This window comes from Centrocercus urophasianus, unplaced genomic scaffold (assembly GCF_019232065.1).
Source record: "Centrocercus urophasianus isolate 14NV4802_14NV808 unplaced genomic scaffold, USGS_Curo_1.0 seq_37, whole genome shotgun sequence".
In the NCBI taxonomy this organism is placed as follows: domain Eukaryota; kingdom Metazoa; phylum Chordata; class Aves; order Galliformes; family Phasianidae; genus Centrocercus; species Centrocercus urophasianus.
Genome location: NW_024884944.1, coordinates 2,082,884 through 2,098,988, shown reverse-complemented (window position 1 = coordinate 2,098,988; position 16,105 = coordinate 2,082,884). Strand labels below are relative to the sequence as shown.

The 16,105-nt window shown below is 53.7% G+C and overlaps 1 protein-coding gene across 3 annotated transcripts in view; it reads right to left on the bottom strand.

Moving 5' to 3' along the window:
- Positions 1 to 7,530: 7,530 nt before the first annotated feature.
- LOC122167425 (protein CEPU-1) overlaps positions 7,531 to 16,105 on the bottom strand; it is a 244,273-nt gene continuing 235,698 nt past the window's right edge. For 2 of the 3 annotated variants that reach the window (XM_042832016.1, XM_042832015.1), the window contains exons 5-9: positions 12,637 to 12,771; positions 11,908 to 12,028; positions 11,310 to 11,461; positions 9,174 to 9,206; positions 7,531 to 7,631 (exon numbers count right to left, since the gene is read on the bottom strand). In XM_042832016.1, coding sequence (XP_042687950.1) covers positions 7,531 to 7,631; positions 9,174 to 9,206; positions 11,310 to 11,461; positions 11,908 to 12,028; positions 12,637 to 12,771 — 542 coding nt within the window. The remainder of the gene's footprint in view (positions 7,632 to 9,173; positions 9,207 to 11,309; positions 11,462 to 11,907; positions 12,029 to 12,636; positions 12,772 to 16,105) is intronic. The other variant, XM_042832017.1, reaches the window with a different exon arrangement.

Here is a 16,105-nt window from a genome sequence, read left to right as displayed (position 1 = left end):
TAAGGGAGTGGAGGGTCCCGGGACGGCCGCCCGGGGACTCCTCTCCGTCAGACGGGCACAACGCCGGAGGACGGGGAGCGGCGCCAAAGGGCCGAGGACGGCCACGTCTCCCACCTGCCGGGATCATTCTCGCCGCCAGTTACGCTGTACAGACCCCACCACGTGCCACCAGACTGTCACCCGCCACCGTCGCCTGCCCATCGAAGGGCAATGCTGCACCGAGCCTTGTCTGCCGCCTTGTCCCTCCTTGCATCGAGCCGGCTGCGGGCGATGTGCCCCACGGATGGGGTACAGCGTGGATGGGGCTCCCCGCTGACACCTGGCAGGCGTCTTGGTGACACCGTGTTGGACACGGGTGTGGTGGGTGGGGGCCACCCGGAGCAGTCGCTGGGGACGTCCATCTCGTCGTCACATTGAGACACCTATGCCCAAACAGACCCTGAAGTTGGAGCCCTGCGTCTGCCTTGCACCGTCTCTGTCCTGAATGTGATCTCTCACCACCAAAGCTCCTCCCAGACCATCTCCTCGCTTCTCCATCCCCCGCTGTTTCCCTTCTGCACTGCAGCCCCTCTGCCCTGTGCCCAAGGATGTCTCCCTGCCCAGAGGAAGCTCCTCTGGACCACGGGCACTTGAGATGCTCACTGAATTTCCAGCTCCTTGCTCAATCTGACAGCTAAGGCACTGCAGCACTGGCACTGGGAGGAGGCACTAACCAACACAGGCAAGCACCAGGCAGCAAACAGAGCCCCAGCTGCAGCTCCAACACGCCTGCTGCCACCCCTGTGTGCCAGGAAGTGTGGGACCACAGAGTTTCATCTTATGGGTGCTTCAGGTCTCCCCAAGGGCTCTTCCTACACTATTCAGGCAAATACCTCCGCCTGTCCCAGCAGTGGTGTTTGACCATTTGGAGACAGCTCAGGCTCCACTGGAAAAATAATGGCCGTCAATTTGCTACACCTACACAACAAGGATGCCCTGGTGCCTCCAGCTTGCTGCTTGCTGAGAGGCTCCACTGACACGAGAACATGTGCAGTCAGAACCTTCTCTTTGCTTCCTCTAGCTGCCCTGCAATGGTCACCTCAAGAGGGCTGTGTTGCTTCTCAGCCCATGGCCCCACAGTGCTGCAGTGCTCCTTGCATGGGGGGTAACCTCAATCCTTATGCTGTGGGACAAGGATGGGAAGCTTTGGGTTTGTACTCCAGGGACAGAACCTCCTATTCAGCTCCAGAGAAGTCCCGCACAGCACTGGACAAAGTGCCAGCAACAAAGGGACAAAACATGATGGTAGCACACCAAGGAAGCACACGATGTCCCCCCTTACCATGACCTTCTTACCCTGGGAAACTGTCTCCCTGCCCTTCCCTTCTTTCTCCCTCCAAAAGCAAGATGACTTGAGAGCTGAGGCTGTGTATCTTTCCCCATACAAACTCTGCTGCTGCCCTGCTTTCCATCCTACAGAAAAGAAAGAAAACCCTGGCACAGACCCTGCAATGTGCCACTGCCCTGTCCTCATTGCGGCAGCGCCCTCGCCTCATCCCTCGTCTCTTCTGGGCCTCCTGGGCATTGCACAAACAAGCACACTTACAACGCTGCTACAAAAGAAGCAGCAGCTGCAAAATCTGCAGGGATGCTCCTGACCCCAAACATGGGACACCGACAGTGACAAAACCCACGCAGCCTGAAGGCACCGCTCCAGCAATGACCAGGCACACCAGCTTACCTGATGGGCAGGGATGTGGCACGGTGAGCAGTGAGCTGGTCCTGCATTCCCACCAGCATCCCGGGAAGGAGTCACAAGCAGCAGCCTGATCCCATCTGTGTGCATCTCTGTGGAGGCGAGTGGCACCATCGCAGGGGGGCACGGTGGCCCACACATCCTTCCCCACGCTCTTGCTCTGAGCCCCCCATCCCAACTCGTTGATCCACAGAACAAACGGCCCCTCTCCACCCAGAAGCAAGGCAGAAGCATGCAAATGTGATCCCACCACAGCAGTGACGCATCAACTGCAAGGAAACAGACATAACCCCCCCTGAGTCCTTCCTGGCAGCTCCATCTCCCAGCTCTCAAAAACTGCGTGGGACACCCCGATGGGCTGAGTGCCCTGCAATGCTCACAACCACGCTTGGCAAAGGATGGTGTCAGCAGGTGGCCCCCTCCTCATCTTTGTTTCTGGGGCTTTCAGATGCATTCCTGGGGCATGGGAGACGCTCGGCAGTGTCACCCCAGTGCCACCTCCCTGCCCCCCTCCAACACCCCCAGCTGGCACACAACCCTTGCTTGGCACACTATTCCGGTGTCCTATTTCTCTCTCCCTGCAGAAGAAACACTGAACCAGTCCCTGACACGAGGCCAAAGGCCGTGGCATTGCAGAGACAAGACATGACGACTACCAGATGCCCCGAGGTCACACACGACAGCCTCGGGGCCGCCCCGCGCTCCCTGTTCTTCTCCCTCCCCGGGTCGGTTTGGGCTGGCTTCCTTGTCCTCCTCCGTCGGGACGGCGTTCGACTTTCTCGTGCCATGTAACGTGCAGTTGTGAGGAACGTGTTGGCTGTCCGAGGCCGCGGCTCTGCCGTGTGGGTGAGTGGCAGAGCCTCGTGCCATCGCCACTCCCCGCGTGCTCGCCTTGCCGGCGCGCGGTCTCCGAGTTTCCGTCGATCATTGTATTCCAAGGGTGGCTATACTACCTGAGATTTGTGCATGTTACATTGTAGTTGTAACCTTTTCTAATTCGGCAAGAATAAGAGATGGTTGTGATTGTGCAGTGTATCAATAAAGTTTGACGAACTTTGTACCCTCGGGGCATTGCTTCACGGAGCGCATGGGGAGCGGGGCTCCTGTGCACCGTGCTCCATGGCAGCTGCATTCAGCTCCTGGCTGCCCTTGCACTGGCACTGCTTCCAGCCCCACGGCTTGTCTGGTTCCCAACCAGGCTCCTTGCTCTGTGCCTCGCTGCTATTTGACTCTTCCCTCATCCCTATCCCCATGTCTGTCCTCTGCTGATGGGTCGTGCAGCACAGACAAGCACATACCTATTTAAGAAGCCCTGCAGGGGAAGGACCGGCTTTGCTCTGTTCACTCGCCTACCTTCAGCAGAAGCACCACTGGATTCTTCCTTTTGGTGGCTGTGTCGTCTCGTGTCATCGTCTCTTAACAACGTTTGCTCCAAAAAACCTACTTCTGTGCAAGGAATGCCACTGCAGAGGAAATGCTCCTAACAGTGCTTTGCGCCTATCAAGACGTGACTCCATGAGACACACACAGTATGCCTTCATCAACGGACGAAGACTATGGGAAGGGACCTGTGCCTCTTGGGACCATTTTCCCATCCCACTGATGGATGCTCTTCAGTGAGGGGCCCTGTTTTCCTGCAGAAACCCCAAAGCTGATATCTCAGAGCTGTGGTAGAGGGTAGGAAGGCTGCTGGGAGCACAAGAGCAGCAAGATGCTCTGGGGCAATGCCTGACCCATAAGGGGATTGATTGCTTACTCTCCACCTCCCTTTGCCTTTCCTGACATGAAGCTGGAAAGCAGTGTCCTCAGAGCGTATTGCTGAGCCCTGCAGCCAGCTGCTCCTCATGGTGACAGCCTCCCACAGCCTGCAACCGCCTGAGCATATGGCTCTGTCAGGGACACCTTGGCTGTGTGCACTGGAAATAAAGGTAAGTGCTTCCCTAAACACACTGGGAGAGGGGTCTGGGATGGGAGGACCACACCTGCCCCAGCACATCCAAATGGATTGGGGCTAGGGCAGCACCAAGACTCCAAACAGCTCACCTCGATCGTGGCCATGGAGGTGGAAATCACCAGGCTGGGCCATCCCTCTTGTCTGTGCACATGTCTACGGGTGATACAATGGTGACACTGTCCCTTTGCTCTCCGTCCACCTACCAGCAGCCTTTTACATGCCTCTTAGGGAAAAACAACAGCTGCACGTACAACCTGCAAAACTAAATCAGGTTGTAGCCATCCCCCATGCAAAACTCTTGGACTTCTTGGTGTGGTTGGTAAAAGGATGACAAGCACCAGTCATTGGGATGCAGTGTTAAGAAGGAAGAGCCATCCAGAAGGGAACGAGCCCTTCCTCATCCCCTTTTTTGGACACTTTTGGTCTCTCCTGAGTGCAATTTTGCTGTGTCACAACCAAGAAGAACAATGAGAGACAGCCTGACACGCTCACTTCTCTGCTGTGGCCCCAGACCAGAGGGCTTCCCTTCGTGCTCCGCCTCATCACTTCCTGCAAGGCAAGAATCACAGCTAACACACTGGGAAACCTGTGGCACAAGCAATAAACCCTGTCCTGAACAACACAAGCACAAGTGGGCTCCTTTCACAACATACAAGAAAGCATCACTAACACCTGGAACACAGCTACATCCAGAGGGAGCGAGGGCATCTTTCAGGCCATGACATTCATCTACCTTCACTGAGAGACACAAATAAATATGTATCTAAATAAATACAAAAACACACCCATAAACCAGCATCTCTCTGTCTCTCTCTCCAACTAATTCTGCAATGCTCAAACCCTGGCACTGTGCCCTCTGACCTCCTGCCTACAGCACTGAAAATGTCAGAATTTCAAAAATAAAGGGAGGAGCCCCATTAACCCCAGATGCATCCTTTGAGGTGGGCAGGGTTCCTCCCTTGCCTGCCAGGCTTGCCTTGCCACAGCCAACTTTCTTTTCCTGAAAGCCAACAGCCATGCACTGCTCCATCTCCTCCCCCAGGAGAAGCACAGACACACATCTGTGGCCGTGGCACAACAAATGTGGCCACAGCAGTTCCTACAAAGCCATCACCGTGGCTCTAGCACTGTGGTTGGCACTGATCCCCTCTTTCTCTGCCATCCTGACTCCAGGATGCAGAAAGCTGCATGCATCCAGCCAGCCTGCCCTGGAACAGCAATTAAATGCCACGAGCCCATGGGGAAATGCATGGTAGTGGGATGCCTTTGCAACCCTGCCAACAGGGTAACTTCGGGATAAAGCCCACGTACTGGGGGCCCCTCCATTCCCACAGGGACAGTATTTGCCACCAAGGGAAAAGACACAAGCAACCCTGGGGCTCACGGCAAGTCCCTTTGGACATTTTCCCCTTTTTCCAAACAGGGCCTTGCATCCACTGCACTGTCAGTGATGGGGCACTGGTGCCCACAGTGACAGCAAGGGACCCTCGCTTAGGGCAGGGTTCCCTGAAGGATGGGAACAGCAGAACATTTTGCAAATGCTGCTGGCTGCAATCAGCCCAAAGGTGCATTGGGCACTGTGCACACAGGGGTGGGGGTCTCTGTTCCCTACCTTTTCTCCCCGTCCTCGAGGGATGCTCCAACCTCAGGTCCCCACATGCTGCCCGGGGCTGGGAGATGCTGCGCCGTCATTTCACAACACCTCGCTATCCTCTCTGCTCTCTCTCTCCCTTCTCCCTGCCTACTTCTCGGGCTGCACAAACTCAGAGGAGGAAAAAAAAAATAAAATATTAAAAGCCCTGCAATCGTTACAGACCAGCTCTGATCCTCACACAACACGCCATGTGCCAGGTGGAGCTCACGCGCCTTGAGAAGCCGGTGGCCACAGTGAAAGCTGAAGACTCGATGCGCCAAAAGACCCTCCTGAAAATCAACAACACCCCTCCACGCACCAACAGAGACCAACGCCAGCGCACCAACAGCAAGGTTTCACCAACACCCAGAAACTCACTTGTGACCTGCGCGGCCTCACCGCATCACCTCCAACACCAGTCAGCTCACCCCGGCCCTCCATGTACTCACCGAAGCCTCACCTTGTGCCTCATCACATCTGGGCTCGGCGCTCACCTCCACCTGCTGCTCCATCCATTTCCTCATCACTGCTCCCTCCCTCCCTCCATCCCAGCACCCCTCCCCATCGCCCAGCGGCCGCGGCGGGGGCAATGAGCACCACAAGCAGACGGAGCGGCCACATGGAACAATCGTTTTAATGGATAGAGGCAGAGAGAGCCCCCTCGCCGCCCGCCCGCCGTGCCCCCGCCTCGCTGTCGGCCGCGGAGAAGGAAGGGAAACCAAAGGAGGAAAAGAAACTGCAGGAGAGACCCCCACCAGTGAAAAATAAAGCGAGTCGTTGAGGTGCCCACCCTCCCCCCTCAAATTTCAGCCGGTGGCTCAGCGGCGGGTGCCGATTGCTTCGCCTTCTTTTTTTTTATATATATATATATATATATATACACACACACGCACGCACACCCACACACATATACATATATATATATATAAAAATGAAACTGAGCTATATAGATCTATATCTACGTCCATCCCTCGGTTCGCTTTATTCCACCACCAAGGGTGCGCAGCACAGGGTGACGGAGAGGGACCCCATGCAGCACCCGTGTCCCCTTGTCCCCAGACACCCGAGGGTGGAAAGGTGATGGGACCTGGGCACGTGCGGAGCGAGAACCTCTCCTCATCTCACGGAGGACCAATACACACCTAACTCCATATACAGCATGCAGTAATGGCAGCGGAAGGACCCTGCTGGGAACTGTGGCTGGAACGCTAACAAAAAAAAAAAATATATATATATATATATATATGTATATTTATATATACTGTATATATATATCCCATAAAAAGATTCAGCGTCTCCCTTCGCCTCGATGCACGGAGGAACTGTTTGTATGGCCGTGGTCCAGGCCGGGTGAGGGGTCTCAGCACAGGGCTCCTGCTCCTCGCCCAGGGACAAGCCAGCACCATCCTCCTCGGAAACACACTTCTCTCCGCTTGCTCTCTCGTTCCTGGTTTTCATTCTTTCTTTCTTTCTTTCCTTTTTTTTTTTTTGTTTTTTTTTTTGCATCTTGGTTTTTTAGGAACTAAGAGTTCTAGGCTCGTATCAGAAAATATAATTAATAAAATGAACCCTTATCATTCACGATGTCCGCGTGGCGTACGATGAACTCGGCGCTGCTCTCCTTCCTCCCTTTCCGTTCGTGGCGGTGTGGTGTAACTGTTGAAGATCTATATATCTATACATATATATATATATGTATATGTGGATATATATATATATATTTCGGAACACAAATGGCGGCACAGTCCATGAGAAGACGGGGGGAAATCTCGGCGAAGAAAAAAACCTGCGCATACGGACGGAGGGGCTCCGGTGAGCGGGGATGGTGGGGGGACCAGGGCTGCCCCATCCCCACACTGACCCACAGCAGAGAACGACGAAACGGGGCAGAAAAAGGGGCAGGCGAAAAAATAACCAGAGGAAAGAAAAAGACTCAGTCGCGTTGCGTCTTCAGCAGGAAGCCTTGGATAATTTTTTTTTTTTTTTTCCTCCCTCCTTTCCAAATTCCCTTTGAATTATTATTATCATTATTATTATTATTAATAATTTTTTTTTTTTTTTTTTTTTTTTTTGCGTGTTTTTCCTCTCTCCCCCTCCCCCAGAAGGCCTGGCCGGACAACTCTCTCAATTCTTATGATTATTTTCAGAAACAGTGAATACATCTTCTTCCTCTCCTTTCTGCTGTGGTGGTCGTGGCCGCCTCGGGGCTCAGAACTGGCGGGCGAGCTGGGCGAGCGGCAGGGCCAGCAGCCAGGCACAGCTGCCTCGCCGCCACGCACCGCTGTTGCCATCGTGCACTGCACCAGGGCCTGCGGGGGGAGAAACACCCGCACTGTTAGCTGGAGGGAATGGAGGGGGGAAGAAAACAACGCTGCTTTGGGCCCCGGTGCTATTACAAACACTGGGGTCGCCGCCGAGAGCTGCATGGTGCAGCCATTCCCATCCTTGGGTTTGGGACATGAACCCCACCACGGTCCTGTGCTGGTTCCCATTTCCCATCCCCAGCCTATCACCTTGGATGCAAAACCACAAAGCAACCTCCTCCAGCTCCTCCAAATGTTCTGTGAACTTGGAGGCGATAGCTTTCACCCAACCAAAAGTACCACCAAGGAATTGGACTTCATCCTCCGACCCAGGATATCATATAACACGGTAATTCTGTAAGTCTATGACTCCAAGATGACTCTATGATTCTGTAAAAATCACCCAGGAGATGGATGATGAGGCACTGGCAGAGGATGCCTAGAGAAGCAGTGGGTGCATCATGCCTTGAGGTGCCCAAGGCCATGGATGGGGACGTGGGCAGTCTGAGCTGGTAGGAGGCAACCAGCCCACGGTGGAGGTTGGTCCCTTCCAAGCCAAACCATTCAATGATTCCATGTGCACCACTGCACCCCGCTCCTGTTGGCACCCAGCCTCCCCAGAGCCACCTTGTGTCCCTCTGCAGGAAGGATGAAGCGGGTTGTAAGGAACAGAGATCCCCATGCTTAGGCAGACAGGTGAGGATCTCAAAATATGCCACGGAGAAGGGCTCCCAAGTTGGTGTTTTTTGGCAGAAACACCCCAAACTGTCCTGCCCAAGTGGGACCATGTGGGAGGATCAGATCAGTTCTCACTTTTGCAATCCCGAGAGATGTCCCCTCACTCAGGGCACTGAGGACCACTCTCCATCAGGTCTCCCTTTTGCAGCATACTCTAGCACCCCTACAGACACCACTACCCACAAAACCTCAAATCATGGTGGGACTAACAAGCTGGGCAATGGGCAGCTCTGGAACCAAGAGCAGCTTCGTGCTGCCTCCAACTCTTCCCAATATCTTGAGATCATCCCACTGCCAGCCACAAAGTGCACTACGAATGGAGCCACGTGGCTGCAGAGCCCCAGATCAGGATGGTGGTGGTCCCCAGGGCAAGCGATCGATCGATCGGTAAGAGCAGCAACGCAAGGAAGAGCACCCCTACCACATCCCGAGGCAAAAAAAAGGCACTAAAGCAACACTAAAAGCATCCTAGAGGAAGAAGGACTGGCTGCAGCACCACTGGGCAACAGGACCACGAAACCATCCCTGCCTGCATCCTGGAGACGGGGGGAAGAGAGCAGTGGAGGGGACAGTGGGGATGTGGCATGCAGAGGTGGGAGGTGGGCATGTTAAAGACCCAAACAGAAATGCAGCTAAACGCATGTGGCTACAGTTAAGCAGCAATGGGGAAGCCACGAGCAGCCCCAAAGTTATCACTGCAAGAGCTGGAGCAATGGGGTTTAGGGGAGCTGCTCCCTGGATATTGCTGGAGGGACCCACAGGGACACGGAGCAGGGGGATTGCTGGCATTGCAGGCTCATCATTACTGACCTTTCCAGGGTGTCAGAGCGGTTGTTGTCTCTTCTAAAAATCAAAGAACAAGTCAAGGTTAAGGCACAGAGGCAATGGCAGGCTCAAGGTGCTTTGCTCAGCCTGCTCTTGGCATGGGAAAATGCATGGTCATGATTGCTATAGGGCCTCTGTCCTCCATCCATGTGGAGCTTCCTGGGTGATTTTATTGCAAACCCTCTGGGAATCCGCATGGATTGCACAAAAGGGGAGCTGTAGAGAGCTCTGTTCCTTTTTTTTTTTTTTCTGACTCAAGAAAATTATTTGATTCCAGAGCACTTCATCACATTAAAGACAGCATCAAATGAGCCGCTGAATTAGGTGGAAGGCCTGTAATAAGAATTGCTACGTGTTAGATAAAGCACCAGTTGACCTCCCTGAAAAAAAAGATTAAGGAAAGGATTACAAGATGTATTCTGCACTATCCTCAGTTGCAAGGCACTGGAAACGTCAATGTGCTGACGTGGATTAAAGCTCCATTTGGGGGAGGAGAACCCTGAATAGTTCACTCAGCCTCAAGGAAGAGGGGATGCACACAGAACTGTCCCCCAAAACCACACAGATTGGACATTTCTCCTGCAACAGGTAGCACAGCACTTCACTGTGAACTGTAAGGGGATTTGGCTCCCAGCTGGGCTGCACACAAGGTGATGGGGCCACGTTCCCATTATGGCATGAGCCATTCCAAGTGCCTTTAATGGAAGAAAATCCAGTAACTGGCAGCTCTCATTAAACCACCAGCAGAGAGAGTCCTTAACTCGGAGGCTTCTTGTCCAGCCTGCACTGTGCAACCCTTGAATGGGGTCCCAGGATTATGTGAGATTTTCATCCCATAAGCCAATACAGAGATTACAATCACACAAGTAGCCCAGGCCACATGGGACACTCGGTCCCCAGGGCAGGACAGCATGGACAGAGCCATGTGGCCCTGAGGTGTCCTGTCCCTCTCCCTGAAAAATGGAGTCATTGGTGACCAAAATTACTGGAAAGCCCGATGGGGAAGAAGCTGAGATCGTTTCTAAGCAACCCTAATGAAGGCTTAACAGCCAGGTAACAACTAATGTCTGTCACTTACAGCACCAACTTTTTCCTGCAGAAGTGACTGTGATGCTCATTAACACCCAAGGTTGGAGCGACCTGGGAGCTGTGGGCACAGCCCTGAGCACTGTGAGGGAAAGAGATCTGTGGGGAAACCCAGTGCAACAGCTGGTACCCACGGAAGATGAGGATGCAAGCAGCACACAGGTGCTCACTGAGCCCAACATGTATAAAGGAGCAGACATGTGCCTTCTGCACAGATACGGGGGGACAGCAGGAAAGAGAGACCACATTTCCAGAGATGTCTTCCCAACTGCCCTGCTGGCACAAGGTGCTAATTGCTATCTTGTTTTCCTTTTCTTAATCACTGCACACCTACAATCATTGCACACCTACAAAAGCAGTGTCTTGCTCTACCACAACCCTGCCTTTCCTGCAGAAAAGGGGTCTCTTGTAACCTCTCTAGGCTTAATTAAATAACTCACACATTCTAGGAAAGGGTTTGCAATGCCAGGAGCAAGTTGGTGCTTTCCATTAAACCCTCTTCGCAGTGATTAATTCCATCCTGTGGTTTGTTTAACAAGGGCTGCTATTAATGTCATCCATGAACACTGCTGCCCACGGGCAGGAATGTCACACCGTGCCTCCCCTGGGTTTCCCCCTCGGTGTCCCCAGCACAAGGAGACGTAGAAGAGGTGGACAACGATGCACTTTGCACACAGTTGTTGCAAATCCAAAGTGGGCCCAGAACTGAGGGAGGGTCATCATGAGGAATGATGCTGGGAGAGAATGGAGGTCCCCAAGCCCTGCTTCTCCTTGGCATCTGCCAGAGCAAGGCAATGGACACCTGCAGCTAGACCCTTGCTTTGCACTGATGCCCAAACACAGCAACAATGCCCAACACCTCTAAGCAGTGCCCAGTCAGGAGGGTGGTTTGTAGGTTTTGATGCTTCCCCTGTGCTCACCCACACTCTGTGTTAGAAAGGATGAGTAGGAACATGCATCACTCCAGATTGCACACTGGTGGTCGCTCCGTTAAGCTGTGCCTGGTCCCCATTCCAGCCCCTCAGTGCTGCTCACCATAAAGGATCATGCTGGCGTTGGTGTTTCCTAGCTGGTTGGAGGCCACGCAGGTGTAGTTGCCGTAGTCCTGCTCAGAGACGTTGAAGAAAGTCAGTCGGGAGAAGAAGGCTTTGTTTTCCACCTTCAGCCCTTTCTGTCCTTCAGCCAGCCTGGGAGGAGAGCAGAAGGGGTGATGGAGATGGCACCAAGAAAGAAGCATCCCCTATGATTTAGGATGAGAAGTACTGCCCTTAAGTTGCATCACGGTGGATATTAGGAACTATTTCTTCTCTGACAGAGTGATGCTGCACTGCCCAGCTGCCCGGGGATGGGGTCACTGTCCCTAGGGGTGTTCCAGAGCAGTGGGGATGTGGCACTGAGGGATGTAGGCAGTGGGCACGGTGGGATGGGGTTGGGACTGGTGATCTCAAGAGATCTTTTTCAACCTGAACGATTCTATGATTCTACGGTTCTCTGAATCCCAACCTATAGATGTTGGAAGGTCCTGGATCTACGTTGGCTTTGCTCTGCTGGTTTTTGGCCATGACAGCAAAGCATGAAGGGTGAGGGGGGGAAGGGTCAGCTCCCACCCCCATGGGGCACCCCAGGCTCTTACCGCTTGTCGTCTTTGTACCACTGGAAGTCAGCGGAGGGGACGGCGGAGGCTTCACACATCAGGATGCCCTTCTGCCCCACCGGCACACCGGTGCTCTTCGCATCTGAGATGTACGGCGGGTCTGTGGGGAGGACGGAGCTGGGGGTTGGTGCCTCCCACCTCTCTCTCCTTTTCTTTCCCCATCTCATGGAAGGAGAAAAATCATCTCCGAGCTTATGCCCAGCTCCTGCAACTCTCGTTCTGCTGTCCAAAAGGGTTGGGCAGATAGGGGACCCAAACCACATCCCTGCATCCTCCAAGGACCAGCGCTCCCTGATGCCCAAAAGCTCCAGGGGTGACCAGAGTGGAGTCTGGGGAGCTTGGAGGGTCTTCACTTCTGTCTACAAGCACAAACAGTGCTGCTTTCTTCCTCTCTCTCTCCCTTTTTTCAAAACGAAGAAATGCCTATTTACTGCTCACTTCTCTCCTCTCCCCTGAGGTTATCAGCACAGCATCTCACCACAGGCAGAAAACTCAGGTTGATGGAGACAGCTGAGGAAGAGGTGGAAAAAAACGAAGCTGGAAAAAAAAAAACAAAAAGGGGGGGGGGAATAAAAGGGCAGAGCACCACCTGCTTGGAAAACTGCTGCTGCCAGGCTGGGCGGTGGGACCAAAGGCAGGTGAATGCTGCATCTCCTCGGGGTGGGACAAAGTACCCCTGGGCTGTCCCTGCACCCCACAACTACTCACAGTTGACGGTGACTTTGACTCTCTGGACGACAGGCGCAGCCACGTCGTTGGAGGCACTGCACTCGTACTCGCCCGACTGCTCCCGCGTGATGCCTGTGATCTCCAGGTACTCATCCTCACTGATGAAGCCCACGGCTGTTGGGTGGAGGGAGTGGGCTGTGAGCGAGGGGGGCACGGTGAGCCCATGCCCAACCTGTGGTAACCAGCTGGGACCATGCTGTCACCATGGGCCACCATGCTGTCCCACCCATCTACTACAAGAAACCCCTGCTAGACCGGTGCCAGATGCACTGGTCCCAGCCCTTCCGGCAGCATCACTTGCTGCATATTAGTGTCCCCAGTGTGTGCAGGATGGGCATGGGGTTTTCATCCCATCCCATCCCATCTTCCCACCCCGAGGTGCTGCTGGATTCCCCCTGAAGCCTCCCTCGGATCTTTCAGCTTCACTGAATCGCAGCCAGCTTGCTCCTACACCATCAGTACCAACACTGCCCTTCAGCTGCAGGGCTCTATCCCTCTCCCCGTGCCATTCTATGCTCAAAACCATCCAGCTCCTCCAGCGTGGAGACCTTACAACAGACACGAGTTACACAGCAATTAGGATGCTCCAGAGAAGCATCTTTCACCCAGGAACCACTAGACCCAGATAGAGAGGTGGCATCTTCCTCCCTTCCCTGACACTTCCCCATTGCCTTTCTCAGCTCTCCTGCAGCTCAGACACGATAATTACAGCACGAAGCATCTCCACGACCAGTGTCACACTTAATATTCCTATAAATTTTAAACGGTAGTCCTTGGTACATATGTGTGGCAATTGGTATCATATTTTAATTAAGCTTGCCCTACACCATCTGAAATTAATAATAGCTCGAATTACCAGTGTAATTTATAAATTAACATTGCTGCAGCATTAGGAAATAAATTAGCTCTGGACAGCTGTTTCCAGGAGTGAGTGCCAAAGGCAGAGAGGCCAAGCACAGGTCCCTGCTCCCGAGGGACGTGGTGATGTGACCAGCACAGCCCGGTGTGCACTGCTGTGACCCAAAATGCTGTGGCTTGACATGCTTGGGCGGCCAGCCGGGCGCATCTTGCTCTTAACATGTGCATGAAAACTGTATACAATGAATGTTGCCTGCGTGGCACGATACCTTTAGAGCAGCTCTTCCCACTGGTCCAAAACAGTGAGCACAGTCACACACTGCCCATACAGACTGCTTTGAATGCAGCTGCTTTGAGCGCGTGCATAAATGCAGATCTGTGTATAGGGCCCGAGCCTGATGTGTTTTCTTGAATGCCACATCCTGCAGCGAGCACCCTGGATACCCACTGAGATGCTGATGCCCAAGCTGCAGTTGCAGCATCATCGGCACAAACCCCAGCCCCGCACTGTGCCCACCCTCATCCCACGGATCCCATCCAGGGCTGAGGTGAGTCCTCTCATGCACACAGCCCTGATGGATGGCTGCCATCCACCTGCAGCATCCTCAGCCCTGTGCCCGAGCTCCCAGCGGAGCGGCTGGCAGTGAAAAACCGCTGAGCTCATCAGCACTTAGCGCAGCAGAAGGGCGAGATATGAAGGCGTTACCCCAAAATCGATATCCTTTGGAGACACAAAAATTACAGTTTTATATCCAGCAGCAGTTTGCGCAGCAAAAAGGAGAGAGGGAAGGAAACAAGCTGCCTGTTCCAGCTGACCTAGAATCAGCTCTCAGTAGCACAGCGCTGCCTGCCGATGGAATTATGACACAGCTGCAGCCCTCGGATGCTCTGTGTGCAGACCTGACTCCTGTTTGTGCAAAGAGCCCAATAAAGCTCTGCTTCCACACTCAGCAAAGGCCCTTCCCCAAATTATCACTCGCCAGCACTGCACTGTTGAGGTTTGATCCTGGAGCAAGGCAGCGAGGGCGCGTTTCATCACCCAGCAAAGGACTTTGTGAAGTGACGGCCAGGGTCAGCCTGCCACCTGCAAAAGCTGGGGAAGGGAGAGATGAAGGCTCCCAGCCTTTGTGCCGGAGTAGTGCAGGAGTCTGACATCAGTCAGTGCCTGGTAATCGGCTTTCAGAGGGACAAAATGCAAAGTTTTGGGGTCTGGATTTGTGCCATCAGCCCTGACATGCAGAGCCTGCAAAGGTACCACCATGCAATGCTCTGCGTACTATTGCTGGGATGACACTAAGATGAAGACTACTGCTGCTAGGGTCCCTGTATGGATCCAGCCTTGTTAGTGCAGCAATCCCACACCAAGGTCAATGGGAGAGGAGGGTCCCCTGTACAAAGTACTTCCCCCTTTCTCCCTTACCTGCTTTACTTTCAACATACACGCAGAGGCCAGCTTAAGTGGCTACGTACACACAGGTACTGAAGTGGTCTGGACACGAGATGCCCTATTGCACCTTTGCAGCAATGACAGATTTCTGCCAGTCTGTACCCGGATGGAGGCACCTGCTGAGCCGTGCCCCATCTCCTTTCACTGCCTTCCTGCCAGAGCGCTTAACAAACAGGGTGCTCTCCACTTCTTGGGTTTTATATTGAGAGCTGCTTCTGATGGGGAAGTGGCAGTAAATAAAGAGCGAAGCCATGCGGCTTGTTATGTGCTGCTCCAGCTGAGAGCACTGGAAATGAATGGGCTCAAAAATCAGCGTGGTATGTGAGGAAACAACAGCTCTGGCTCACGTCCCCTCCTGCACAAAGGACCTGGCAGGAAAATCAGCTCCATGCACGCACTGCTGCCCCATGGTTGTTGGGGTCCTCAGTGGCTGGTGATGCTGATGTTTGGGGAAGCTGAGCTCCTGAGGCTTAGGATCAGGGCACCACCAGCCCAGCCCAGATTCTGGATGGGAGCCATCCCTCTGACTGGTCTCACGTATATCAGACTTCTTAGGGTTGCTCTGCAGGTCTCCAATGGTGCAGACTCCTCCTGCCTCTGCAACTGCTTGGAGCTCAGCAGCCCTAAGCCAGCAGCAGCTCTGCAATGCCCGGAGTGACTTCGGGAACTTCTCAGGGCTGCCTCTGCTCGAGCACAATTAGCTGCTGAAATATTGCAGGAATTAATGGCACAGCGCTCTCATCTCCTCAGGAGCTACAAAACCAGCAGAGCCAGCACCCATTATTATTATTAACAATAATAATACAATCCAGGCCAGAAATGGAACAGCCATTGACTGTTCAAAGGCACAGCACCTCACTCCTCTGCAGAGGGTGATGACCTAACCTGGTGCAAACGGGGGCACGGGGAGCAGCACCGGCAGGGCCAAGGGGCACCGCAAAGCAGAGCAGAGCAGAGCTTGGCCACCCCTGGGACAGGGGTGCTGGTTGGACCATGGAGGTGAAATCCTGCTCCAAGAGACATCCAAGCAGTGCCTGGGGTCCTGCACAGAGAGGATGAGATGACGTGGGGAGATCGGGGGCCTCATCTATTCCTTCCTTGCCTTTCTCATTCTCCTGCTTCCCCTTTGCTAGGCCTGACTGG